Genomic DNA, 27,243 nt, shown 5'->3' on the forward strand with positions numbered 1-27,243 from the left:
TGGGACTCACTCTGTAGATCAAGCTGGCCTTGAACTCACTGAGATCTGCCTGCCTCTGTCTCCCAAGTGCTGGGATTAAAGGTGTGCACCACCACTACCCAGTATTCTACATCGAAGACTTTCTTGAGACTTTTTGCCAGGCATGGTGGCAAGGGGATAGGATGATTGAGAGCTCAAGGCCAGCCTGGGCTACATAGCCGAGGATGGAACTAGTTTCTCACATACTCTAGGCAAACACTATGCCACTGAACTATACTCCTAGCCCTCAAAGAATACATTTAAAATTCCTCAAACGTGTATTATCGATGAGGTTCATTGACACTTAGAGTTTAGCAAGTTCTTCCTGTTCTGCTGTGGTCAGTTGTATCACAAAAGATCTCTACCAAGAAAGACCCATGTGAGGAAGAGAACAAAATTTTCCCTTTGTTCCAGAATCTATTCTGGATTTTCTGTACTTTTCCCTGCAGTTATCTGTGGTTGCTTGTCATGCTTATACAGAACATTCCTATACTGTTAGTGTGGTAGTTGAGTGATAGGCCAAGTAGTGTGAGGTTTTAAGAATGGAACTTGAAGCCAGGCACAGTGGCCTTTAATCTCAGCATTTTGGAGGCAGAGGCAGACAAATCTCTTACTAGCTCAAGGCCAACTTGGTCTACATAGTGAGTTTTGAGGTAGCCAAGGCTACATAGTGAGGCTGTGTCTCAAACAAAGAAGAGTGATACTTGAAAAGAATGTCTGCTCCTTAATTATTTAATTGCTGAAGAGGGAGCAGCATTTATCCATTGCAGTATTTGAAGAGTAGCTGCAGTTATCCTGTAGTTTTAAGGATGGAATGCTTCCTTTGAAGGACTTGCTAATCATCAGAGACCTGTGAAGGCTGAGATTTTCTTGTTTTGAGAGCTCCAGGATCTGAACAGCTACCCTTCAGCTGTTCCTGCATGGCTCAAATCTCAGGTTAGCCCTACACAAGTTAGCCAGACCTAGGGGAGGGAAGCCACTCCAGTCTCTCCTTTGGTGCTTACCAAAAGTGCCCATCTTGGGGTATCACTCCAGCATCACACTGGAAGTGTCTGACTTGAATGTCATTTGGATGAGGCTTTACCTGTTTATGATCACACTTGAATTCACAGGATTGGTTGCTCATCTGATGACCTTGGAGAAGATGATCCCATTGGTTGGTTTGAGTTGGAAGAAGAGTGGGATGAAGCAGATGTCAAGTTGCAACAATGCAGAGTTGCCAAAGTAAGCAGTATTCAGTTTGCTCTTCCCTCACTCACCTGCTCTCCCCTTCTACAAGCCTCGCTGACTGCACCAGCCCTGAGCCAACACTGGCACCTTAGAGGGCCAAGTGCTGGAAGAGGATTGGGCCATAATTTTTATCGTGACTGAGAGGTGTCAGAAAAGTCTACTACAGTGAGTAGTACACAGGCATAAATGCAAGAGGGATGGGTTTGTTCCCCAGTTCTGAGACTAGTAACTGCCTTTCCATGTAATTTATTTTTCTTAAGAGTAAATCTCAGAGTAAGTAAGAGAATTTAGAACTTTCTTCTGAGTTCATACATAGTATGTGCTCATAGTATGCTCAGTATATATCTGTATAGTTGAGTGATAGTTTCAGAAAGACTCTTACCGGTGAGATGGCTCAGTGTGTGAAGATGCTTGCTGCCAAGACTGAGATCTGAGTTTGATCCCTGGAACCAACTCCTTTGGTTTTCCTCTGACCTCCACAAGCACACTGTGAGATGCCTGTGCCCACACACATGAAATAAATTAATAAAATGTAAAACTGAAATAAGGAAAGACAGCAAGGCCTTTATGAAAGGAGCTTTCTCTTTAGGAAGCAGTTTGTACCAAAACTGAGCTTTCGAAATACCTCTGTTTGTTTGCACAGACAAGGCCATTACTCAACATGCTGGTTGAGAATTTGAAGTGATTCTGTAGGGCATTGACTGTTTTCATTAAATATCTAGGTTTTTTTTTTTTTCCTCAAAATGACTGCAAACAAGCAAACCTAGTTCTCTCACTTCAACTTGGTTTTTGTCTTTCAGAAAGCCATTGCTCCTAGTATGATCTTTACAAAACCTGACTTACCCAGTGTTGGTGTTCTTTTTTCTGTTGGCTGAAGATACTGAACTTAAATGTGTCCCCAGCATTGGGCATGGTGACACTTTTTAAAATACTTACTAAAACCAAGAGGGACTTTCAAAAAAAAGGCCTCTCAAAATCTCTTTCATTGCACTTAGGGATTCCAAGCTCTTCTCTTAGGTCTCATTTATCTTTTCTAGTACTTGATGGTGAAGTTCCTCTGCACCCGCCAGGAGTCAGCAGAGCGTTTGGGTGTGCAAGGCTTGAGCATCAGTGGGTACCTCCGGCCTGCAAGGGCAGAAGCTGAACAAAGCATCCTCTGTGCTCACTGCAGAAAGGACACGGAGAATATCTGTGGGGCCACCCTGCTCCTTAGGACTCTGCAATTCATCCAGCAGCTGGCCCATGACCTGGTAGGTTTTGTTTCCCACTGTTAAACAACACTCCTATGGGGGAAATGAATGACAATGTTAAGGGAAGTAGGCACCTTTAAAACCTGGCGTCTCTGAAACAATGGCAGTACCAGTGAACACAACAGCTCTCATACTACACGATAATACAAAAAGGCTGGGTAGAGTGGGCTCTGTGGAATACTACATGACATGTGGCCATTGTTGTGAGGTCCCCTGGAGTAGACCTGCATACATGGTTCTATACTACCTGTGCTTGTCCAGGGACAGCAAACAAAGCAGTATCTCGGGATTTATTCTTTAAGACTTAGAGTTACTTCTCAGGTCTAGAGGTGAGTTTTGCTTATTACATGGACTAAGCTGTCAGGGTTTGGATTTGAAATATTTGGGGATTTGATGCTGACTTTTATAACTACTAGTAAATAACAGTATCAGCTCACTCAAGGGAGTCTTACCATGGAGTGCTTGGCTTCCTAAAGGGGAGCAGTAGTGTGTGTGCAGTAGTGTCCACCCTTAGCGTTCTTTCTCTTCAGTGCCCAAGAGGCTGTTGAGCCAGTGTGCATATGGTGTTTGGGTCTCTGTCAGTTAAGAAGTCTTATCACAGAACAGAAGAGAGAAAGGCCTAGGAGTTGTAGCTAGGTTACAAAGTGCAGCCGGCATGTAGGGAAGTCAAATATATTGCAGGACAGTCCTGAACATCATTATCATGTAAAGCTTGATATTATGAAGTCAGAGAGCTGATGTGGCTGTGTGCATGTTAATGTCATAGTTATTGATGTACACACACACATGAGTATTTCTGAGTTGTGTGGCAGTTTCACTCAGGTGGGTCATCTCTCTTCTTAACTATGACATGTTAATTTGACATCCTGATATTTCTCTAAATATATTTTTTAATTTTACTTTTTTTTTCCTGGTCTTTTATCATTTTTTAGGTGCAGCAGAAGGAAAGTGGCTTAAAATACAAGTCTTTCCTGGACTTCACAGGTCTTGATTTGCAGATCTTCTGGAATTTTTACAGCAAATTAAAACAAAAGTAGGTCAGAATTTGTTATAAAGTGAAAATCATAAAAAAAAACCTGAAATGGGTATTTTTTTTACTGTATGTATTCTTCTGCTTTGAAATATTTGTTGAAAGTAGCACTCAGATTTTATAAAATGTTTAGGAAGTATTTCCTTATTGATTGTCCTGCTAGGATAAACAGGTCAGGCATTATAGTGATGCAAGATGAGCATTTCTTATCCAAAATCCCAAAATTGGAAAAAAATTGTTTGCCACAAGTGGAAAATTCCACATCTCACTTCATATCATGAATCACAGTCAAAATGCAGCTGAGCTAAAAATATTGTATGGCTGGGAATCATAGCTCAGCGACATTGCACTAACTTAGCATGCACCCAAGTCCTGGCTTCAGTCCTAGTGACATAGTGCTTGCTAAGCATGCACAGGACCCTGGCTTCAATCCCCAGCATTGAAAAAAATGGAAGAAAAGTTGTATACAAAACAAATTAATTTAATATTTTAAAAATTATTCACTTATTTATTTGTGTGTGTATGTGTGTGTGTGAGTTGATGTTCATGAGGCAGGCACATGGACCTGTGTGTATGTGGAGGCCAAAAGAGGGCATTGGGTATCACATTTTCTTAGCTAGGCTGGAAGCCAGTAAATCCTAGAAATCCTTTTGTCTCTGCTCCCCCACCTCCTGGAAAACACACACACACACAACACACACACACACACACACACACACACACACACACCCCACACCCCCCCCACACACACCCCCTACACCTACCTTGGAGCTGGGTTACTGCATTCATGGGGATGTCAAGCTTTTGTTACACAAGAGCTGGAAGCTGAATGCCAGTTCATATGATTGTGGAGTAAGCCGTCTCTCCAGCTCCATGAATTTCATATTTAAACTTATGTCCCAACTCCACGAGAGCTCATTTCCCTCCCCACTCTTCCTCATTTTACAGGTGAATAAATAAAATAAGAAATATGCTTCCTTCCCCAGTGGGTAGTCAGACAGGGTCTGTTTCCAGGTGATGTTCCTCCCAGCTTCCTCTGGCTTGGTGTTCCTTTACTGAACCTGAAGACTAGAGGGAAGTCCTTTATAGAGAGCTATGTGACTTTGGAGGGTGAGATGAACCTGCCCTTCTGCTTTCTGATGTTCTTTGTCCTTCTGAAGCCCAAGGGAAGAATGCATCTGTGCGCAGACCCTGCTGCTACAGCTTCTACAGAGCTGCTTTTCAGTGCTGCAGAGTGACCCACCAGTTGCTTCTGAGGAGGAGAAGCCTGCAGCACAGTGCCCTGAGAGAATGCAGGCTGCCCAGGAGCTCTACACACACTTATGTGATGGTAGGGACTGGGGTGTGCCTTGAATGTGTCTTTGTACTGGTGGCCACTTGGCTATAGAAGTATGAGAGGTCCAGTGGTCATGAACCTGCCTGCCTCCCTTTTCCCCTCCCTCTCTTTCTTTTCTTTTTTTTCCTTGAGAGTGGGTCTCATGTATCCCAACTGGCCTCCCACTCAATAAGCAGTTGAGAATGACTTTGAACTTCTCATCTTCCTATCTCTACCTCCTGGGTTCCAGAATTATATGCAAGCGTCACTATAATGTTTTATGTGGTCCTGGATCTCAAACCCAAAACATCACAAATGGCTAGGCAAGTGCTTTGCCAGCTGGTTTACATACCTAACATAACAGGAGCATTTTGTTTGATACCTTTTGGGTTACTGTTTTGAGTTGAGGGTTTGTTCTTTTACAGCCAACTTTCTGCTAGTTTCAGATACAGTTCTATTATATTGAGGGTAATTACTATCACACTGCTCAATCTTAACTCTGGGATGAGGGCAATAGATTGAGAGTGAGAGATGGTAATAACAGATTGAGGATGAAACATATGCGACATCTGAAAGTACTTTTCAAGCTTTGCCAAGTGGGTCTCAAGAGAACAGACAAATAAAAACATAAAAACTTGTCTGTATAGTCTTTGTTTTGGTTACATGTAAACAAAAACTAAATTACTTATACAGCCTAACCTATACATAGAAATAGCTTGCTCTAATACAAAGCACAACATGGAGAATAATGAATTTGTAATCAGTTATAGCAGGTTAGTGAATAGATGGAATGTAGCAGAGCTGACCCATTGTTCTTTTTCATTAGTGGTAGATAGAGCTGATGGAGATTCCATGCCCATGGAGATCCTAAAACAAGAAGTCAGGAACACCCTCCTCAATGGAGCTGCCATCTTCTTTCCTGACCGACAGACCCGGCGGAACCAGCTCTTCACCATGATGGTAATTATGTAACAAGAGTGGGTTAATATCCTCTCTAAATACATGACAGTGTTTTCTGATGCTGCTGTCACTATCTGCAGAGCTTTGTGTGAGCTTTTGAAGGACATGCACTATACTAAACCTGGATTTCCAGCTTGTCCTCTTCTTAGTCACTATAGTTTCTACTCTATGGCTTGCCTACAACCAAAATTTTTTCTTTTCTTTCCCAAGAAGATATTAAGGCAATTACAAGAAAAAAGAATAAAGCCACAATACAGTGAGTCCTTATTACTCAGGCTAATCTTGTTTCATCTGTGATATACCTCACTTACTCTCCAGTTCTCCCACTCATTGTCACTTTAAGGTAAATCCCTGAGCTATTTCATTCATAAGCAGCTCAGTATATGACTGTGAAGAAAGTATAACCAGGTTTTCATCCTCAGTTGGTTCTTCTTACCCTCCTGGGGTCCTTCTCCATGTTAGTCAGATTCAGTGCTGTGGTTAAAAGTGCTTTGCGTAGTTAAAAGCACTATGCTGCCAAATGGAGGGTTTTATACCAAAGACTCCCAAATTTGTTTGCTGGAAGCATTCAAATGGTATAAATAAGTTTATAAATAACTCAGCATCCAATACAGGTATTCACTCAAATTCTTCTGGGCTCCTCCAAAGGGCTTGGGTCACTTCTCTAGCTCTGCCCTCTGCAGCACACACAGCTGTGTCTTCCAGGCTCTGGCTGGCTCCACTCCATGCCTTTTGTTGTCGTTGATGGTCATTCCATGATTCTGGCATCTCCAAAATACTGGGGTCTCTTGATTGCTGCAACTGGGCTATACTTTGACCACTAAGCCTCTCATGGGCTCTCTTAATGGTGCCAAGCCTCAACTACTCTCCGTGACCCTTCAGTTCTGGGCCTTTAACTGCTACTGAGGCTGCACTTTCTCTAGTAGCCTTTTTTGGCCTCCCACAGTGTCAAGCCTCAGCTGCTCTCAATGACCCCTTCATGCCTTCAAAACAAGCACCACCTGGGTAGTTCTTACATATTACCTAGTTTGGTTGCCGGTGTGAAGTACAACCTTGGCTCCCTCTGGAGCACAGCTTCTGCGTGCTGACTCTCAGGAAACACTTCCCAGAAGATTTCACCCCAATGATGCTGGTCTCTTCTTAATCACTGCTAAGTTCTTAGCTCCAGCTGATCAGTGTCACTTGTCCAGGAAGGAAACTTCAGTGGTTCTGGTCTCTTGTTAATCACAGCTGGTTCTTCAACCCCAGCTAAGCAGAACCACAGATTCTTAACTCAAAATATGCAGTGGTCCTAATAGAGTTTTTAGGTGACTCTCAAACTCCCCTCTGGAACTTTACAAGCCAGGCCTCCATCATCTACATTTCTCGCAACACTCTAAGCAACACTCTAAGCTCCCATAGAACAGCTCACCAAGCTTTGAGCACTCAGTGGCTTTTCTAGCCCAAAGTTCCAGAGCCCTTCTACAGTCCTCCCCAAAACTGTAACATGGTCAGGTCTGTCACAGCAGTACCCCATGACCCGTGTACCAATTCTGTCTTAGTGGGGCGTGTCTGTTGCTATGATGAAAAACCATGACCAAAGAAACTTGGGGAGAAAAGGGTTTATCTTGAAGGAAGTAAGGACAGGAGCTCAAACAGGTCAGGAATCTGGAGACAGGAGCAGATGCAGAAGTGCTGCTTACTGGCTTATTTGGATGCTATGAGATGGTGGTGGTGTTCTGTGGTATTCTGTGTTGCTCTAAGGTCTCAAGAATGTTATGGAATCGGTTTTCTAAATGTACAGTTTCTGGTTTCCTAGAAGAATGTCACTGAGCATGAACACAAGCAGTCTCTGCAACTCACTTTCCGTTCACTTTGCACATATTTTAGGTAAGTTTACTTCTCTGTATTTGTTGAATACTTTCAATCTTTGCAAAATTATTATTATTATTATTATTATTACTATTATTACTATTATTACTATTATTATAGCTATGTCTTGCGTCTCATGTGCATTCTCTGCTAATCTAAAAATCTCATGTTCATTCTCTGCTAATATAAATGGATCAGTTTTTGAAGTTAAGTGACTGGAATAGTGTTGTACCCCAAATCCCAGTCCTTATAAACCAGTTATATATGGTTGGGCCCCTTGTTGATTACTTCCTGATTACTTCAGTTTCTAAGGGAATTTTAAGGACAAAAACTATAACTAAAGGAAGTTCAGGTCTTATATTTAAATCTACAGACCCAACTACTTAAAAACTAACTGCAATCCAGTGTAGTGCCACATGCCTGTTATTCTAGCATTCAGGCAATGGAGACAGGAGAATCTCTGGGAGTTTGAGGCTAACCTGGGCTACATACATAGTGAAGTAGAGGTCTTCCTAGACTACATAGAAAAACCCTGTGTCAAAAAAACATAAACAAGGGCTGGGGCGATAACTTAGTTGGTCAAGTGTTTGCCTTACAAGAAGTCTTGAGTTCAATCTCCAGAATCCACATTAAAAAAATAATAAATACATAAAAAAGCCAGGCATGGTGATGTGACCTGTAATCCTAGTGCTGGGGAGACACAGACAGGTAGATCCCTAGGGCTTGCTGGCCAGCCAGCCAAGATGGCAAGTCCCTGGCCAATGAGTGTTTGTTTCTCAAACAAGCAAAGTGGGAAGCTCCTGAGGAACAATACACAAGGTTATCTTCTGGCCTCCATACACATGTATACCACACACACACACACAACACACACACACACACACACACACACACACACACACACACACACACACACACAGAGAGAGAGAGAGAGAGAGAGAGAGAGAGAGAGAGAGAATAGCAATTTTCAGAAAGAAGGGAAGCAGGAATGGGGAAGACTTGCTTGAAGATGTGTTGTTATCCAAGATGCTAATAGCTTTGCATATAATATAATGGAGCATGCAGCTTGTCCTTCAGACCCCTGACATTGAAATCTGTCTACATTGTTTTTTGGAAGCTTCAGGGTATAAAACATAAATCCTCCTCCATAACCAGATGTTTGACATGTTTCTGTCCTTTCAGTGATAAGGATCCAGGAGGTCTTCTGCTTCTACCTGAGAAAAGTGACCTGGCCAACACCAACACCAGTGAAGTCCTGGCAGTCATGAACACCCTCCTCTCTGTCGCTGCTCGAGAGGTACCTAGAGACAGCTACCTGCCATCATTACTTTGTGCTTTCAGGGGCATGGTTGTGCCATCACTGTGCCCTCCTGGTAGCCCTTTTTGCAATATGGTTATACTTTGATATTGACTGTTTCACATGGACACAGGTTCCCACCCAGCCCCTGCAAACAAATTTCACTTCTCAGAAAGAAGTGAAAATGCTAAGACTTCTGTGAACAGAGGGATGGAGTCATTGAGTGCCCAGAATACTGGTCAGTGAGCCCAGCAAGTCTGATTTTATTTTATTTTTTAACTGCCTTGGCCTTTTTAGCAACTTAGTATTAGTTCATGAATTTTCAGCCCTATGAACTATGACACTATGATCTCTTTATCTTGTGCTGGTGACATACTTTGTACTTCTCAGAATGCAGCCATGCTGCTACCAAATAAGCATTGCCTGACAGAAATGTGGTTCCCAGGCCTAGCCTATGCTGCTGTTTTCTAAATGTTTAAGCATTTTCACCAAGCACTCCAGGACACTCTGAGATATCCTATCTAGCTAACTCTAGGAACCCAAGATTTCAAGGTGTTCTCATAGTAGGAGAAAGGTATTTGGAAATGTGAACTACAGAATGACTTATCTTGTATCTTGTGGTTGATTGTCTTTAGGTAGATTTGTTTATTTATTTGTTTTGTTTTGGTGCTTTTGTTTTTTTTGTTTTTTTGTTTTTTTTTTTTTTAATACAGTCTCATCTATCCTAGACTAGCCTACCAAGAGTGACTTCAAGTCTGTGATTCTTCTGCCTCCACCTCTTGTGTGCTTTGACTATAGGTGGCATGTGCCACCATACCCAGTTTTTACAGTGCTGGGATGAAATTCTGGGTGCACAAATGTTAGGCAGCTGACATACCAACTGAGCCACATTCCTGGCCCCGATCTCCTCTAATTGTTAGTGCTTTCCTGTTAAGTTGTCCATAGAAGCTGGGTGTTTGTGGTACACACCTTTAACACCAGCACTCGGGAGGCAGAGGCAGGTGGATCTCTGTGAGTTCGAGGCTACACAGAGAAACCCTATCTTGGGGGGAAAAAAAGTTGTCCATAGAGCTACCTGGAGTAGTGGACTAGTGAGCAGTTCCTCTTACATCTCTTACAGAGAGAAGAGCCCTTATAGAGCATGAAGGCTAACTAAGTCGCCAGTCCACCAGGCCCACTAAGGCTGACCACTGTCTAGCCACCATGTCTTCAAACTAATATGACTTCTGCATTACATTCATTCTCTGGTTTTGACTTTGTGCTTTCTGTCATGTTTCTGGACTCCTTTGCTCTTCTCTGAGTCTCCTTATAATGCTCACTCTTTTCTTACCAGCATGTGCCCTCTACCCCAGTTGGCACTGCTCATTCTAGTCTCCATCTGTTGCTACCATTCCCATGCTTTGAAGCTCATCTCCAACCTGCTTCCTACTTCCTCTGCAGTCACAGACTGAGGTAGAAAGCTTCAGGGAGCCCACTGGGCTTCACTCTTGCTGACTGGGCTTCCTATGGGAGGAGTTGCTAAATGCAAGAGCCAGGCCTAAAATCTGGGCCACTCTGTCTTGTCCTCTTTCCACTGGGTCATATTTGCAAGCTGTGACTTGAGAAATGAGGTAGCATTTGTGCCAGAGAATTTTCCGTAAGCTTTAGCACTTGGAGATCAAGCGCTTATCCTGTCACTCCTCTGTCATCTGAACACTGGGGAATTTAGATCTGCATTGAACCTCCTAGGCAGAGATCATTCAGCCACTAACATAGTTCCCTGAGATATTGGTTATTATACAAGAGAGGTAGAGTTGGATTAGGAAACAGTGTAAAAGTACAGAATTGCTTGCCTGAAAGTTTTCTCCCAAGTTTGTTAATTCACCTGTATCTACTGAATGCCTGCTGTATAAAAGGCCCTGTGTCTTGTGACAAAGGAACCCAGTATGGAGAGCAGAAGACCTGTGATATCATGTGATCAGACACTTCTCACTCTGTAGTCATGCAGAGGGTTAGCATGTGGTCCTGGGAGAGGCTGGGGAGCACACCTAGCTCTTTCCAGGGGAATTCAGGAAGGGCCTTTTAAAAAAGGCTGTGCTGGAGCATGGGAGAGACATAAATAAGGTCTTGTCTAGCAGAGAACAAGATGGAGGCAGTGTAGGTTGAGGGAACCTGTGACAAGATGGGAAGGAACAAGTACTCAAAGAGAGAAATAGCAACCAGTGGACTCTGGACATGTAGAGCCTTCAGGAGGTTAGATCTGGCTGCACACACCAGAAAGGAATCAATGATGGGGATCACAGCGTATCACACCAATGGTAGTTAAGTTGTGATGAAAGGACAGCTGGAAGATCAGGAAGGATCGCAGGCAGGATTTCAGAAGATGATAACTGATACCCGTGTTGGAAAACAATGAGAGACAGAAGTAAAACCACAATAAATGAAGATGCCTTTAAGTTTATATATGTGTAAGTATTTTGCCTGCATGAATGTATGTACATGACATGCATGTCTGGTGCCTTTGGACATCAGAAGAGGGTATTGGATCCCTTGGAACTGGAGTTACCGAGGGTTGTGAGCTACCGTAAGGGTATTGGGTACTGAATCCAGGTCCTCTATGAAAGCAGTAAATGTTCTCAACCTCTGAACCAATTCAGCTCTTCCCCTTTAAAAAAAAAAAAAAAAATTAGAGCCAGATGTGGTGGCTCCAGCACTCCTAGCACTCAGGATGCAGGGGCCAGCGGATCTCTCTGAGTTTGAGCTAGCCTGATCTATAGAGAGAGCTCCAGGACATCCAGTGCTACACAGAGAAACTATCTCAGAAAACCAAAATAAATAAAGCAGGGTCCACACCCTATCTGGCCTAGAACTCACTATATACAACAGGCTGGCCTTTAACTCTCAGAAATCTACCTGCCTCTGCCTCCTGAGTGCTAGAATTAAAAGTATGTACGACTATGCCCAGCTATGAAGCTACCTTTTACAGTGAGGCACACATGCAGAAGAGGATGGATAGATGGATAACACACACAATTTAAGAAACAAAACTCTTGTTTAAAGACAGGTTTCTCTGAAATCCAGGCTCCCTGCCACTAGCTCTTTAGTGGCCTAGCTTCCTCACTCCTCTCTAAATAATTTCATTTGGGATCTCTGGTTCTCAGTTTTTTTCTTTCTTGTTATTCTTAAACAGTGTGTTTGTTTTGCTGTACAGAAAGGTATGCATATAATCCTCTGAGACACATTTGCCTTAATGAGCATTGTTTTTGAGGTTCATTAATGTTGGCATATCTTTCATTTGTGTCCAATCGCCTTTTTGACATGTCATAAAGTCTTCCAGCTTGGAGAAGTTGATTCCATAATGTTACTAATATAAATATACCTATGATTCTTATGTGCAAATGTTTATCTCTAGAGATCAGGTGGCCCCCCCTCACAGAAAGTTTAAAGAACAAAGATGATGATTAGACATCCATAGAAAGATGAACAGTTATTTTAGGGTAGGAGAAATTTTCTCAAATACTTGGGAAGAGCCACAAAGAGAGAAGAGATATGAAGATACAAGAAGGAAGAGAGGTCAACAATGGGATGGGTTCCTTGAGGTGCAGAAATAGCTGTCCTCTGGAGGAAACCCTTTTGTAGAGGGGAGTCTTCACAAAGCCATCTTTCTGGATTTGCTAATGGATTGGCTATTCGCCGTATGCGTGGTGTTCTGTTTTGTTTTCTAATGATGGTCGCTCTGGTGGAGATCTCTCACTGTGTTCTCTGAAGAGTGTTGTTTGGACACTTTGTCTGCTTTCTTGCAGTGTGAGTTGTTGATGCTCAGCCGGGCCCATGGGGAGGTTGGCTCTGTGCTCTTCTCCCTGTTCTGGTCTGTACAAGGCAGCCTGCTCTCCTGGTGCTTCCTGCAGCTCAAGAGCACGGACACTACAGCCAAAGAGCTTGCCATGGATCTTATTGAAAAATGTGAGTGTTAATGATCCATTCTCACAGACAGGTGTCTGAGTTTAACCTGGTGAGAATGCCCTTCCTCAGTAACTTATGTACTCACTTCTTGGGTGTGCATGTGACTTCCTGTAACATGGCCCTGATTTTTACATCTCTTCTTTGAGACAGAGTCTCACTACTGTCCCAGGCTGACCTCAAATTAACAATTTTCCTGCCTCAGCCCCATAGTGCTAGGATTTCAGGCATGTGCCTTTATGACTGGCATAGCCTCACTTACAGAAATGTTTTCTCCACTTCTCTGAAGAGTAACAAGAACAAAGGCATTGCTCACTTTAGTGGCAACCTTTAATGAAATTTGCACTTCTTTCCCCTCCCAGAAGCATTTCCACAATGGCTAACAGTCTCATCTGATGCAGAACCCCAGCTTCTGTATCCCTGTACTGCTGTGGTTCTCAACCTTCTCAATGCTGTGACCCTTTAATACAGTTCCTCATGTTGTGCTGACCCCCAACCATAAAATTATTTTGTTGCTACTTCATAACTGTAATTTTGCTGTTATGAATTGTAATGTAAACCTCTGTATTTTCTGATGGTCTTAGGCAATCCTGTGAAAGGGGTCATTTAACCCCCAAAAGGTTAGAGAACCACTGCTCTGTAGCTTCATCTTTGGTGACAAATAAGCAAGTAATGTTTCTCCTATTTGAAGTACTAACTACTCTTTCTATGTTTTGGTAGATGTGGGACAGTTTCTGGCAAGCATGAGAGTGATTTTGGAATCCCTTTTGTCACAGTATAGTGGAAAGACCATAGTAGAAAAATTATGTAATTCGGTGTTTTCTATGGCAGCTCGTCAATTGGTAAGAGAAAATGGGAGCTGTTTGTGATAAACTGGGAGGGTGCTCATCCCAGAGAGCCTAAAAGAGATGCTAAGCTCTGCATTCATCCTCCTGCAGGTCATCTTCCTGCTAGACTTCTGCACTTTAGATGTTTCCCACTGCACACTCCTGAGAGAGTTCAGCACCCTCACAGAGCTGTTGAAGAAACTATGCAGTGACCCTGAAGGAGGCCTGAGCAAGGTGACTCAAGGTGGCCCTTGAACCTGCATTTTCCTCTCCTGGGAGAGAGTGACTACTCTGACTGATGCCTCCACATGTAGATCAGTTCTTCCCACAAGGGTAGTAAATGCTGACCCTAGTAGATTTGTCATCATCAGCGTCAGAAAAGAGACCCAAAGGAAGCCCTGCAATTAATAGCATATGAAATTGTATAAAATTCATTGGCGTGAATACTCAGCTGAAATTTAGAAGACTTCAAAGGCAAATTAGGCTTGGTATTTAAAGAAATCTATATTTTTCAGTAAACAAAGTTTCTTATGGTCGGCATCCCACCATAAGTAGTCCTATGGCAATAGGAAAGGCATATACGTTTAGTAGGTTTAAAAGGGAGTCAGGGAAGAAGGGAAAAGTTTCAGATTTGCTAAAGTCCCAAATAAGAAATGTTAAGCCCTTTCGTTTTGTTAAGTCTCAAATTCAGTTTTTTGTTTTGTTTTTTTCTCCACTGAAAAGTCATACTTGTAATCATTTGTAAGAAATAGTTCTGGCTAAAAGACAGAAGCTGGTCAAAGCCCCAGGCATATAGTAAAAGCAGGTGTGTGCTGTCCTGAGTGATAAACAGGTGTTGATGTCTATGTGGACTGCAAGGTCAGACATGCATTTTAGCCCCACAGAGTGTCTTTTCAGAGCCACCAGTGCCATCCCCCTGCAGTGCTGATAAACACCCTGTTGTACCAGCTGGGGTGGAGTGATTTGAGCTGTTTTCTCTGACTCATTTGCCTTCCTAGCTGGACGTGGAGACATGGCAGCAGGAACAGCCTGTGGTATTGCATACATGGACCAAGGAATCCACCCACAACTATGAAAATAATTGCCACGAAGTGTCTGTCTTTGTTAGCCCAGGGGCAACTTACTTTGAGGTGGAATTTGATGAGAGGTGTGAAACCGAAAAAAGGTGAGACTCAGGTTTTTTGTTTTTTTTTTTTTTGGTTTTTCGAGACGGGGTTTCTCTGTGTAGCTTTGGAGGCTGTCCTGGAGACCAGGCTGGCCTCAAACTCACAGAGATCTATCTATCTCTGCCTCCCAAGTGCTGCCATTAAAGGTGTGCGCCACCAATACCCGGCTCAGGTTCTTTTTTTCAAACAACAGTGAGTCAAAAGCAAGTGAAGGAAGTAACAGGGACTGTGCTTTCACAGGTATGATTATCTGGAATTTACTGACTCTAGAGGTGGAAAGACACGCTTTGACACCAAAGTTGGCACTTATAAATGGCCCAAGGTGAGTGGCATTCCCAGAAGGAGGTGAAGGGCCCCCTTCTGCAGTTTTTATCCTTTCATTAGTCCTCGGGACAATAGTGGATCCAGGAGGAGGGCCCAGAATCCACCTCCCAGTTAGTTCTGCTAGGTCTTGGGGCTTGCAGGTAGAGAGCTGCCTCTGACCGCTGTCAGGAGTCATGGTTGGGAACAGACGCCTATATATACATGATTGCTGGCTGGGAAGGTTACAGACAGGAGGTCACCCAAGGTTTACAAAGATAAACAGCCATTTTTCTCCTCATTTTACTTCTTTGTGAACACAGTTATAAATTTGGGGGCTCAGTTGCACCTTTGTACATTTCTCCTTTAGTAGTTTGAACTTCTAGAAATAAAGACTCCTTCTTGAACTTTTCAAATTGCTATTGACACCTAGGTACAGCCTCCTGCCATCTCTTTGACCACATGACTTTATTTGTCTCTAGAAAGTGACCTTTAAGGATGGTCCTCGGCTGCAGTTCCTCTTTCATTCTGACAGCAGTAACAATGAGTGGGGCTACAAGTTCACTGTCACTGCATATGGCCTGCCTGATGTTGCTGTGTCTTGGGGTTTGGACTTGCAACTCCTTGTCTCGAGATTGATGGGGCGTCTTGCTTCCCAGTGCATGGCACTCAAGTCAGCACATCGTAAGTCCATAGCCCTGGCTCCTTCCTTTTCAATCGAACCATGTTGAAGAACAAGGTGGGGCTCTCTTCTAGGTGGTCCTCACATAGTGACAAAGCAAGGTATGGATAACATTCCCTGCCAGTTTCCATTGGCACTGTTGTCAGGAAGTTTTCTGACTGGGCTTTGGCCCTCATCACAGAGGGTGCCATAGAGTCCCCTCTTTAGAGGATAAGTGGATGAGAAGCCAGGTGTTAACAAGCATGGTGAGCTGGGCGTTGGTGGCGCATGCCTTTAATCCCAACACTTGGAATACAGAGGCAGGTGGATCTCTGTGAGTTTGAAGCCAGCCTGATCTACAGAGCGAGTTCCAGGACAGGCTCCAAAGCAATACAGAGAAACCCTGTCTCAAAATAAAAAAAATAAAAAAAAACAAGCATAGTAATTTTTATTTTGTAAATAGATTTATATATACTCCAGCCAGAGGGCAGAGATACAGAATCAAATAACTCCATGTCCTGTAAGTGAATATTTATGTAATCTGTAGATGTAGAAATATGACTGTCTTAAAATAATTTAACTTGTTATTAACTCTTCAAAGATTTGGAATAAATCTTTATAAGATTTGCAGAATAAATCTTTCTGTTTTCAGGCCTGGTGATGCACGTTTTAAATCCCAGCACTCAGGAGGCAGAGACAGGTGAATCTTTGAGATCAACCTAGTCTATGTAACGAGTTCCAGGCCATATAGTGAAACCCCGTCTAAAAATTTTTTTGTTTTATTATCCTTCTATATCATTTCTTAAGTTTATTCAATTATAAAAGTAAAGTATAACAGAAAAATGATGTATGGGAAAACAAACAAAGACCCCAGAACAATAGAACCTCTTCTACCCTAACATCTGGAGATGACTACCTAGCACCTTTATGTCTCCCTAGACTTTGCTTCTATCTTATTTATACTCAGGGTAAGTGTTTAGTTATTTTGTGTGAAGCAGCTTTATAAATGGTGAGTGTTTTTCCATGGTTAGTATTCTGACACAGCCCCCTCAGGCCTGAAAGGTGGACTACACGGCACTTTCTGCTTACTAAGTCTCTCTGCACTCCGCCCAAGGCAGAGCAGCAGCAGTCAGGACTGATTCATGGTGTATGTTTATGAGGTGTCACAACCCATTCTCAGAATTGTAGGTTAATTCCAACAAAAAAATATTTCTTAACATTTTTTTTTGTCAGCTCAAAGAGTTTTGTGTACTGAATTAAAAGTAGAACTCTCATGAGCCACCTTTTCTCTACAGAATTAGGCAGTAACATGGTGGTATCACAGGCAAAACTGGCTTCAGTTCTGAATTCTCCGTTGTGGAAACCTGTCTTCAGGCATCAGATTTGTCCAGAGGTAGAACTAGAAGCAAGCTGGCCCACTCACCCACAGCACAATAGGAAGGAGGTATTTATTCTTCTGTCACCTTTCTGTTTATGAGGAAACTTACGGCTTGTATCTGTTACCTTAACTTGAAAACACTGTGTTGTGTCTTATCACCTCTGTGGGGCTATGAGCTCCATGAGACTGAAGCTGCCATCGTTATGTCTATCCCCACTGTGTACAACAGGGGCCTGATTACAATGAGTGTTCACAAGTGTGGAATGAGTGGCTGTTGAAATATAGTCAATGCTCAGTCAGTCTCTTGGTATTGCCACACAGACAGTGGACTGTGCTTCTGGTGCCTGCAGGGTCACACTTCAAATGATTGTGTTGTCTCTTTTGTCGTCGTCCCCCCCCCAACTGTAGCACTTAGTTTAGGTATAAAACATTTTAAAACCAAGCAAGTTTGCCCTTTGTCTCTACTCGTCCCCCTTTTCCTGTTCTTCTCTTTTCCTTCCCTCCTCTTCTCCACTTTTCTCTCTCCCTCCCAAGTTATCCCGTGGTTTATTTCCAAACCCCATGGCTCGCTCTTCTAGTCTCCATTTTCTCTGTTAAATCTACCCCCTTTCAGGCCATGTCCTTCTGTCCATGATAGTTGAATGTCCTTTTTTACTAACTATTCTTTCTCCCTCTTTGTTGCTCATTTCCTTTCCTTCTCTAAAGGGTAGACTGTATTCAGGCTTCCTTTTCTTTCCTTTCCCATAACCCCCCAAGACTTCATCTTCTGTCCTCTCTTACTGTCCTACCTAGGGAATAATCCCATAATCCTCTGGCCCTCATCTCCAAACTCCAGCTTTCTCTTAGGTGTTTACATTTCAACATCCTGCTTTTCATTAAGTCCAAAGTATGAAATCAGACTGTTTCCCCAACGGACCATTCAGTGGTCATTATCTGCCCAGCCCTCAGTCACTGCTCCACAGCTTTCTTCAATCCTGTGCTGTTCTTGCCCTTCCTATGCAGTCAGCTACAAGCCTCATAGATCCTTCCTTAGGATGTGCATCTCTGTCATCCCCTCGGTCTCCATCTTTATCCAAGCCCTCTCTTTGCACCTGCATTATTACATCCGGACCTACCAAGGTTTTTTTTTTTTTTGTTTTGTTTTTGTTTTTGTTTTTGTTTTTAATCACTGCATTATCTTGTCATTCCACTGCCAAGCACCATTAATGGCTCCCCATTGCTCACAGGGTGAAGTCTAAACTCCTCAGTGTGACAGTCAAGGCTCTCTACAGTCTCCTTTCACCTTACCTATCTGACTCTAGTTCCCACCACTCCCCAGCTGAGACTTCAGGCCAGGTCAGTCTCCCCGCTGACTCTTAACCTCTGCGAATGGTTGTGTCTCAGGGCCAAGGTGTCCCTTCATTCAGTGTCCATCCCTAAGCCTGTGTTCTTCAGGAGGCTTTTCTTAATTACTTTGACCTGCCAGGAGCTCTGTGAATTCTCAGCACTGGGTACCCCTCTAGGTATTTGGCATTGGGTGATTTTTTTGCTTTGTGGTAGTGCTAGTTTTAACGCTCTTAGGTTTTATTTGTGTTTACTTTTTAAACTTGTACCTCTGTCTGGTCTCCCAAATAGATTTAAGCTTCCTGAGAGCAGCATGCACCATGTTGAGTTTTTTCTTCTGCTTTGTCCTAGTAGGTGCTCACTGAATTTTTTTTTTCTAATGAGTGTGTTAAATGTGATGGTTTTCCTCTTGTTCCTAGGTCAAGAACATCCCTGATGATCCCTGCCGCCATTTTCTCCTTGATTTTGCCCAGTCAGAGCCTGCTCAGAACTTCTGTGGGCCATATTCAGAACTTTTCAAAGGATTCATACAGGCATGTAGAAAACAGGCCCCAAAGACAGATATAGTTGCTGGTTCCACTATTGATCAAGCTGTGAACGCCACCTTTGCTGCTCTGGTGTATCGCACTCCAGATTTATATGAGAAGCTGCAAAAATATGGTAACTCATATTACAGGGAATATGTTTGGTCTGAAGGCTAATTGCTAAGTTTTAAGAAGGCCCGTCTAAGTGAGGATCTAGAAATACTTAAAGATATTAGCCCATGTCTGCAACTTAATCTTGTCAGTTTTACTTTGCCAGTCAAGAGATTAATGGTTAATTGACAATTAGCACTTAGCAGCTTATAGGATGTGTCAGGTAACCTTGATCTACAAAATTAGATCTGTACTTTATCCGGAACTCCCATGGAAAACTACCATGAAATTTAACCGAAAGAAAACATAGCTCCTAGCCCCAGGTTCGGCATGCTCAGACAACCTTTCCTCGTTGTCCGCAGAGAGGGAGGGTTTCTACATTCATCTTTATTCAGGGAAAAGCATTTCAAACCCTGCATAAAGATTAGGTATGAGTTCCCCAAACATTTGGTAGGGTACATGTTCTTTCAAGTACAGATAAAATAGCTTTCCCCATACTGGAGTAGGTGATTGGCTCATGTCATTTTTACATATTATGATCTCTGTAACCTATGTGGCTCAGCCCTGTAGCTCTCTCTTTATTTCCTATTTGCCAAAACATTTTAATTATTCCTCAAATCTTACATATTTTTAAAAAGCGACTCAAATAAAACTACATTAAGACATGAGTGATATGTGGAAGAATTTATCTTCACTGAACAATGAGGGAGGAGTCATCTTCATGGTTTTGGGAAAGAAGTTAGCATATGTTTTTGTAGTCAAATTATGGTAAAGAAGTTGAACTATCTTTGTTTCCTGAGGGAGGGACTTTTTGTTAGAGGGATAAAGGCCTCATTGATCTAAAACTGAACATAGAAGATGTCCTATTAGGGAAGTGGTCAAATCATATATCTAGCTCATATTTATTTGCAATAGAGAAACAGTTGATCAAATAAGGGAACAAGAAGTATCATAGTATACACAGTTATTTCTAAAATACCTTCCCTTGTTTGATGCTTTGGTTTTGGAGGAGCTAGGGATCAAGCACAGGGCCTTATAATGCTAGGAGATTGCTCTACCACTGAGCTCTATCCCTACCAGCTTTCAAAGGACAAGTTTTGTCGCAGTGCTTTCTGCATCTGTGTGTGTGTGTGTGTGTGTGTGTGTGTGTGTGTGTGTGTGTGTGTGTGTGTGTAAAGACAGGGTCTCACTATGTAGCCCTGGCTGGCCTGGAGCTTTCTGTGTAGACCAGGCTGGCCTTAAACTCAATGATACCTGCCTGCCTAGGCAGGTACCACCACTCCTGGCCCTCTGCTGTTGTCTTTATTATACATGCATTGTATCTAGGAACCCATTCAAGAGTTCTTCAAAACTGAAGTACATTGAGAATGGCCTTTTGTAACTGTTTTCTAAAATGTGGCTTATTGCTAATCTTTTGAGTTGTCTTAATGATCATGGTGTGAACCCTTTAGAGTCAGGAAAACGAGAGATTTCAACCAGATTGTAAGCTGCATGAGATCCAGGACCATGTCTTTTTCCGAGCCTTGCACTCCTGGTGACTGATGGAAAGCCTGCTTTACCCTGTTCTACAATATTAGCTTTGGTCTTGATGAAGAGAAAGGGCAGACTTCAGAGATTTTTTTTTTAATGGGAGTTGGTATTTTTCTAATTAGAAAATTAATTAATTTTAAAATTAATTAATTAAATCCATTCTTACAGAGTTTTACAAAGTAAAGGGAAGATTAAAGTAATTATGAACTATAATCTTATCATAGTACCATTGCCAACATGTTTCTATATATCTACTTTGCCTTAGATATATTCATGTATGTATATATTTATCATTTATACTGTTTCAAAACCTGCTTTCTTGTCAGTGTACCATAAACTGCTTCCCATGTCAAAGTGCTTTTCTTCTAACTCCTGTCTAAGCTGGCTGGCTAGCTAAAGAGCCCAAAGAATTGGGCTGTTCATAAATTATTAGCTTGAACAAAATTAGACTGAAATGACATGGAGAACCCAACTAGGTTTTGTGCCTTTCCTCTTTTGCCATCCTCAGTGTGTGTTCAGAAAGGGTGCTAGAATTCAGAGGCTTAATGCTGCAGTAGTGAATTGTACCAACCGAATGTAATCTCTTCCTTTCTTCTTGTTTCCCTAGTAAACAGCGGTGGCAAGATAACCCTGAGTGAGGAGTTCTCTCAGGTGTATTCCCTGGCAGATGGAATTCGAATATGGATGGTAAGGTTTTCTTTCCCATGAAGTTGTGACATGCCTTAGATTTTCCCACTGGGATAAACTAAACTTCAGAGTCATGAATAGATATGAACTATTTTAGAGCCTGTGGGACATAATTTGATTAGTTTAAAAAAAAATGCTGAGTAGATGGGGTCTAATTGAGCCCTCTCTATTTCCTTCTGTAACTCTGAAGGCCTCTTTATGGATAATGAACAGCCAGTACCTGTTTCAGGGAGAGGAAAGGTCCCTGGCATATTGCAGACACGACTCTGTAGCTGTAACATGGGAAAACCGTGTGTGTGTGTGTGTGTGTGTGTGTGTGTGTGTGTGTGTGTGTGTGTGTGTGTGTGTGTGTGTGTCTTTGTCTTTTGAGATGGAGGTTCCTGTATCCCTGAATGGTCCCAAATTTCCTATGTAGTTGAGGCTGGCATTGAACTTTATCCTTCTGCCTACACCTCCCAAGTGATAAGACTATAGGCATGTGCCTGATTTATTTGGCACCAAGGATCAATCTCAGGGCTTTATGCATGCTTGGTAAACACTCTATGAACTGATCCACATCCCCAGGCATGTATGTTCTAACTATATAATACTGTGTCTGGATGTAGTATGATAATATGGTACTTATTACAATAAAAATGAATGAAATAGAGCTACATATATCAGTAGGGTTGACTCTCACAGATTTGATGATAAGCTCTACCCCTGAAAAAGCAGATTGTAGAAGAATTGATAAGTATGAAAGGCTTATATGAAGTGTCTGTCTGTTTAGGTGCTAGGGTTCTATATATGCTAGGCAAGTGTTCTACCCCTGAGCTATTATGCATCTTAAATATTGCATAGTAATTGGGAAGAATCCTTAAATAACCGGAAAGAATAGGCAATGAAATTGAAAACTGAAGCTGTGTCTCACAGCTTAATTGTGTGGCTCTTGTCATCTCCCCAGTTAGAGATGAAGCAGAGGTCCCTGCTGAGCCTGGGGAGTGAGACAGAAGAAAAACGTGGTTTGGAAGCTGTAGAGGTGAATCCAGAGAGCCTGGGTGAGTGTGCCAATACTAACTACCAGGGCTGGACCATTGAGATTTCCTTTCTGAACCTGGGAACAGGTGTCCTGCCTTCCAGGTTATCTTAATTGAGCTGTGTTGATCTAGGGAAGTAAGAAAGGAAATGGAGAAGATGCCAGAAAGGAGTTACTGTTCACCTTCATGCTTTGTAATGGCTTCTCTCATAGGAGATGTTAAGTGCTTTTTGAGCTATATCTTATTTTGTTTTTAAAGTATGTGCACATTGACTAGCCATGGAAATTAAGTAACTGCTATTAGTTTTTAAAATGCTATCGTGATTGTTATACTTTTTAAGATTTATCTGTGTGTGGGTATGCGCACATGAGTGCAGTGCCCATGTAGTGTTTCTGATCCCCTGGAACTAGAGTTACAGGAAGTTGTAAGCTGCCTGATGTCAGTCTGGGAGTCAAACTCTGGTCCTCTGCAATAGTTTTCACTCTTAACCACTGAGCCATCTCCAACCTGGTTGTACCGTGTTTTAAAGCGATAGTTTTATAAAATATTTATAGATGAAAGTGCAATGCCTGGAAGCTGTATAGAAACCATCAGGGAGAGGGAGTAGGGCACCAGATTGGCTGTGAGTTGGCAATTATTGAGGCTATGTGGCAGGGTCTTTCTACTGATAAGGCTATATGTGTTTGAAATGACATTTCTGTAAAACTTGAGGTGTGCTATACTCATGGTAAGACCATAGCTTGTACAGTGTTTGCACACGTCACAGCATTCATGAAGGCATTTCTTGCCAGAAATCGTGAAGTTTGAATAGATTTTTTCTCCAAAAGTGGATTATAAGTGAATTTTTGACTTCTTATTTTTCTCATTTGTTTTCATTTAGCAAAAGAATGTATTCAGAAAAGTCTCTTATTACTGAAATTTTTGCCCACAAGCAAAAGTTCAAAAGAAAACGGTGACAAATTGGTGCCTGTTGTTGATGAACCTGATCATCTCCAGCCGCTTGACAGGCGTCAGAGGACAAGCTCTGTGGTGGAAGAGCATTTCCAGGCTTCAGCATCCCCTACAGAAGCAGCAACCCCAACTACAGGTGACAAGAGTCCTGGCTTGGAGATTCAGCCAAAGCTGCCACCCAGCAGTGGCTCCTCTGGTGCAGAAGTATCCACAGCGGAAGAGCCCTCATCACCATCCACACCCACCCGGCGGCCTCCCTTCACCCGAGGGCGACTCCGGCTGCTCTCCTTCAGATCCATGGAGGAGACCAGACCAGTCCCCACAGTCAAAGAGAAATACCCGGTGCTGAAGGATGTCATGGACTTCATTAAAGATCAGTCACTGTCACATGAGAGGTGAGCCAGTCGTTTTCTTCCAGCACATTCCCTTTTCAAGCTCTAGGTGTCCACTCTAGTCAAAGACTTGAAGTTCATGTTTAAAATGAACAAGTTAGGGATAAGGGAAAGGATACAATAAAAATACAGTGTATAAAAATTTTAAATAAAATAAAATGAACCAATAAGATTTAGGGTACATCAAGACTTGTTTTAGAATATTCAGGATAAAAAGCTTGGTGGTTTTTTGGGGTTTTGTTTGTTTGTTTGTTTGTTTGTTTTGTTTTTGTTTTGTTTTTTTTCTCATTAAGGAAATACTAAGATTGGTACAGTGTGGGCTGTTGACATAGCTCATTTAGTAGAGTGCTCACTTAGCATGCAGAAGCCCTGGGTTTGACCCCTCCACTATGTTAAAACTCTGTGTGGTAGTAGTGATTCTGTGATTCCTGCACTTGGGAGGTGGAGCACAAGACTCAGAAGGTCATCCTTAGTTTACAGACATGAGACCTGTCTTAGGAAAAGATTGTAGCTGGGCATCTTTTTTATTTATTTATTTATTTATTTATTTATTTATTTATTTATTTATTTATTTTTTAGTATGTATACAATGTTTTATCTGCATGTATCTCTTCAGGCCAGAAGAGGGCACCAGGTCTCACTACAGATGGTTATGAGCCACCATGTGGTTGTTGGAAATCGAACTCAGGACCCCTGGAAGGCCAGCTAGTGTTCTTAACCTGTGAACATCTCTCCAACCCATAGCTGGGCATCTTAACACACACTTTTAGTCTCAGTGTTGGGGATGCAAAGGCAGGTGGATCTCTGAGTTCCTGAACAGCTGGGACTATGTAGATAGACCCTGTGTCCTTCACTGAATATAACATATGTCTCAGTAATGTTTGCATAGATTTTTAAAATAGAAGCACTTCCTTCCTTCCATTTTTCCTTTTCCTCCTCTACCTCTTATTCTTTGTCCTTCTTTCCCTCTTCTGGTTTTTTGAGACTAATCTTAACTCTGCAGCCCACACTGACCAGGAACCCATAGCAATCCCCCTGCTTCAGCTTCCTGAGTACTGCTATTATAGGCATAAGCCACCACACCTAGCTTAGAAAGACAATACCACTCAAAATCTTTTCATATTTCAAGGGAGAAATTTAGGATTTGATATTTTCTGAAAAATTATTTGTCCGTAGGCCTATGTCAGCCTTTGCATCCTTAGTGAAATAAAGATCCTGAAGTTCCTTTTTAACCATTTATTTAAAACAGACAAACAAACCAAAACTGTTGCATTTGTGCATAGTTGGCAGGCGCACACTGTTTTGTGGTGCTGCTAAGTGCTGACTATAGGTAGCACTCATTCTGACACTGAGTCCCTCACAACAGGACTGACTTTTGTACATGTGGCATCAGAATATGGGAGAAGGGTTTGTTTTCCAGGCATTCCTGACTTGAACTATCTCTTTAGTGTTGTGAAGGTTCTTTCTTTGCGGAAAGCCCAAGCACAGAGCATCCTTGAAGTCCTGAGGATAATTCAGTATTGTACAGAATCCCTTGGGCAGCCTCACTGCTTCCATCCACCATGTATACTTTTCCTACTGGAACTTCTGACCTGCCAGAAAGATTTTACAAAGTAAGTACAAATATTCCAGAAAACCAGCAGATGTCGTTTTACAGAAATCCTAATTGGCCTCTGTATTGATAACTGCATAATTACTGTATATGATACAAATTCACTTTTTTTGTTTGTTTTTTGTTTCTTTTTTTGTTTTTCGAGATAGGGTTTCTCTGTGTAACTTTGGAGCCTAACCTGGCACTCGCTCTGGAGACCAGGCTGGCCTCGAACTCACAGAGATCCGCCTGCCTCTGCCTCCCGAGTGCTGGGATTAAAGGCATGCACCACCAACGCCCGGCCTACAAATTCACATTTTTGGTTAATGTGTTCTCTCATCTCAAGAAAAAATAGGTTATAACCTATTAGTAAGAACCAAGAATATGATTATTCCTCTTATGACTTGATCCGCCTAACCTGACAGTAATAATTGTATTCCTTATGTGCCCACAGTCTCCTAAGGGTTCTAGAGTGCTGGGGTTAAAGGCGTGTGCCCCCACTGCCCGGCTACAGTGTTTATTTAAAGTAATGACCATGACCTTTCAAGGTGGTTATAACCTTCACTCAGCTTTTTTTCTGCTGTGTCAGACACCTCTCTAAGCATCATATATTCAAAAGTGACATGAATGGCAAGGCCTCTTTCTAACAGAGCCCTATATTCTCTTGGAGAACAAGAGAGAACGTTCAAAATAAATAAATGAGATAGTCTCTGATAGTTATGTAGTATGTGGTGATTCCATGTACAGTGACACAGTTTGGATGGTGAAGGAAAGTGAACCAAGGGAATGGCCTGTAGCCCAAGAGATGAATGACTTGCTGAGACTGGTAGAGTGCTAAGGGCAGAAGAAACTCTTAGTGGGGAATCAGGCCAAGGGACAAAGAGAAAGAGCATGGCTGAGGGAGAGGGAGAAGTGGGTGGTGAGCCAGTCAGAGCATGAGGCAGGACCCTATCATACAGGGTGTTTGCATTTTATACCGAGTTGAAGGTGGGAAGCCCAGTAGGAGGAGCACAGTGGGTTTCCATTTATGAACGATGTGCCTGGCTACTCTGAGAACATGGGAAAATCATAAAGGCAGTTAGGAGATTATTGCAGGCAAGAGAGAATGGTTTGGACCAGGAAGAAGTTTAAGAGATGGAGAAAAAGGGATAGCATTTAGGATTTATTTGGGAGATGGAATTGTGTAAGACAAAGAAGATGAATGAAAGATACTGGAAACATGGGTAAAAAACTCTTAGGATTGTGTTTGGAGCAGTTGTGTGGATAGTGTCTCATGTCACTGAGAGAAGGGATCTGAAAGACACAGATGGGAACAAAATTTTAAATTTTGTTTGGGCAATCTGTTTGAACTATTATTATTATTATTATTATTATTATTATTATTATTATTATTATTATTATTGTTAACAGGGTTTCTCTGTGTAACAGTCCTGGCAGTCCTGGAACTCACTCTGTAGACCAGGCTGGCCTCAAGCTCAGAGATCTACCTGCCTCTGCCTCCTGAGTGTTGGGATTAAAGGCGTGCATTACCATGGCCTTACTTTTTTATTTTTATGTGTGTGGGTGTTTTGTCTGTATGTATGACTGTGCATCCCTGACCCCAATCTCCATTTGCATGCCTGATGCCATGGAGATCAGAATCGAACATTGGATCTTTTGGAGCAAGACTCATGGAACTGGAGTAAAATACCATGTGGGTGCTGGAAATTGAACAGGTGTCCTTAATGCTGAGCCTTCTCTCCATTCCTTGTTTTAACTGTTTCTTTGGTATTCAAGTGAAGATTACAAGAAGACCAGAATCTAAAGTATTGGGAATAAGTCAGGACTAGGGATGAAATTTGTTTAAGCCATGGACCAGATGAAGCCTAGACAGGCAGTGGCTCAGAACTGAGCCTT

At 42.2% G+C, this 27,243-nt stretch overlaps 1 protein-coding gene across 1 annotated transcript in view; it reads left to right on the forward strand.

Moving 5' to 3' along the window:
* Positions 1 to 27,243, forward strand: part of Zzef1 (zinc finger ZZ-type and EF-hand domain containing 1) — a 115,327-nt gene that overhangs the window by 45,390 nt on the left and 42,694 nt on the right. Inside the window, 19 exon segments of the mRNA XM_027426815.2 lie at positions 1,131 to 1,242; positions 2,286 to 2,498; positions 3,431 to 3,531; positions 4,689 to 4,858; positions 5,670 to 5,803; positions 7,602 to 7,672; positions 8,837 to 8,951; positions 12,734 to 12,893; positions 13,611 to 13,732; positions 13,829 to 13,951; positions 14,716 to 14,882; positions 15,124 to 15,205; positions 15,666 to 15,867; positions 17,140 to 17,288; positions 18,965 to 19,205; positions 21,318 to 21,397; positions 22,341 to 22,434; positions 23,294 to 23,759; positions 25,205 to 25,369. Of these exon segments, the coding sequence (XP_027282616.1) occupies positions 1,131 to 1,242; positions 2,286 to 2,498; positions 3,431 to 3,531; positions 4,689 to 4,858; positions 5,670 to 5,803; positions 7,602 to 7,672; positions 8,837 to 8,951; positions 12,734 to 12,893; positions 13,611 to 13,732; positions 13,829 to 13,951; positions 14,716 to 14,882; positions 15,124 to 15,205; positions 15,666 to 15,867; positions 17,140 to 17,288; positions 18,965 to 19,205; positions 21,318 to 21,397; positions 22,341 to 22,434; positions 23,294 to 23,759; positions 25,205 to 25,369 (2,967 nt within the window).

Source organism: Cricetulus griseus, chromosome 7 (genome assembly GCF_003668045.3).
Source record: "Cricetulus griseus strain 17A/GY chromosome 7, alternate assembly CriGri-PICRH-1.0, whole genome shotgun sequence".
In the NCBI taxonomy this organism is placed as follows: domain Eukaryota; kingdom Metazoa; phylum Chordata; class Mammalia; order Rodentia; family Cricetidae; genus Cricetulus; species Cricetulus griseus.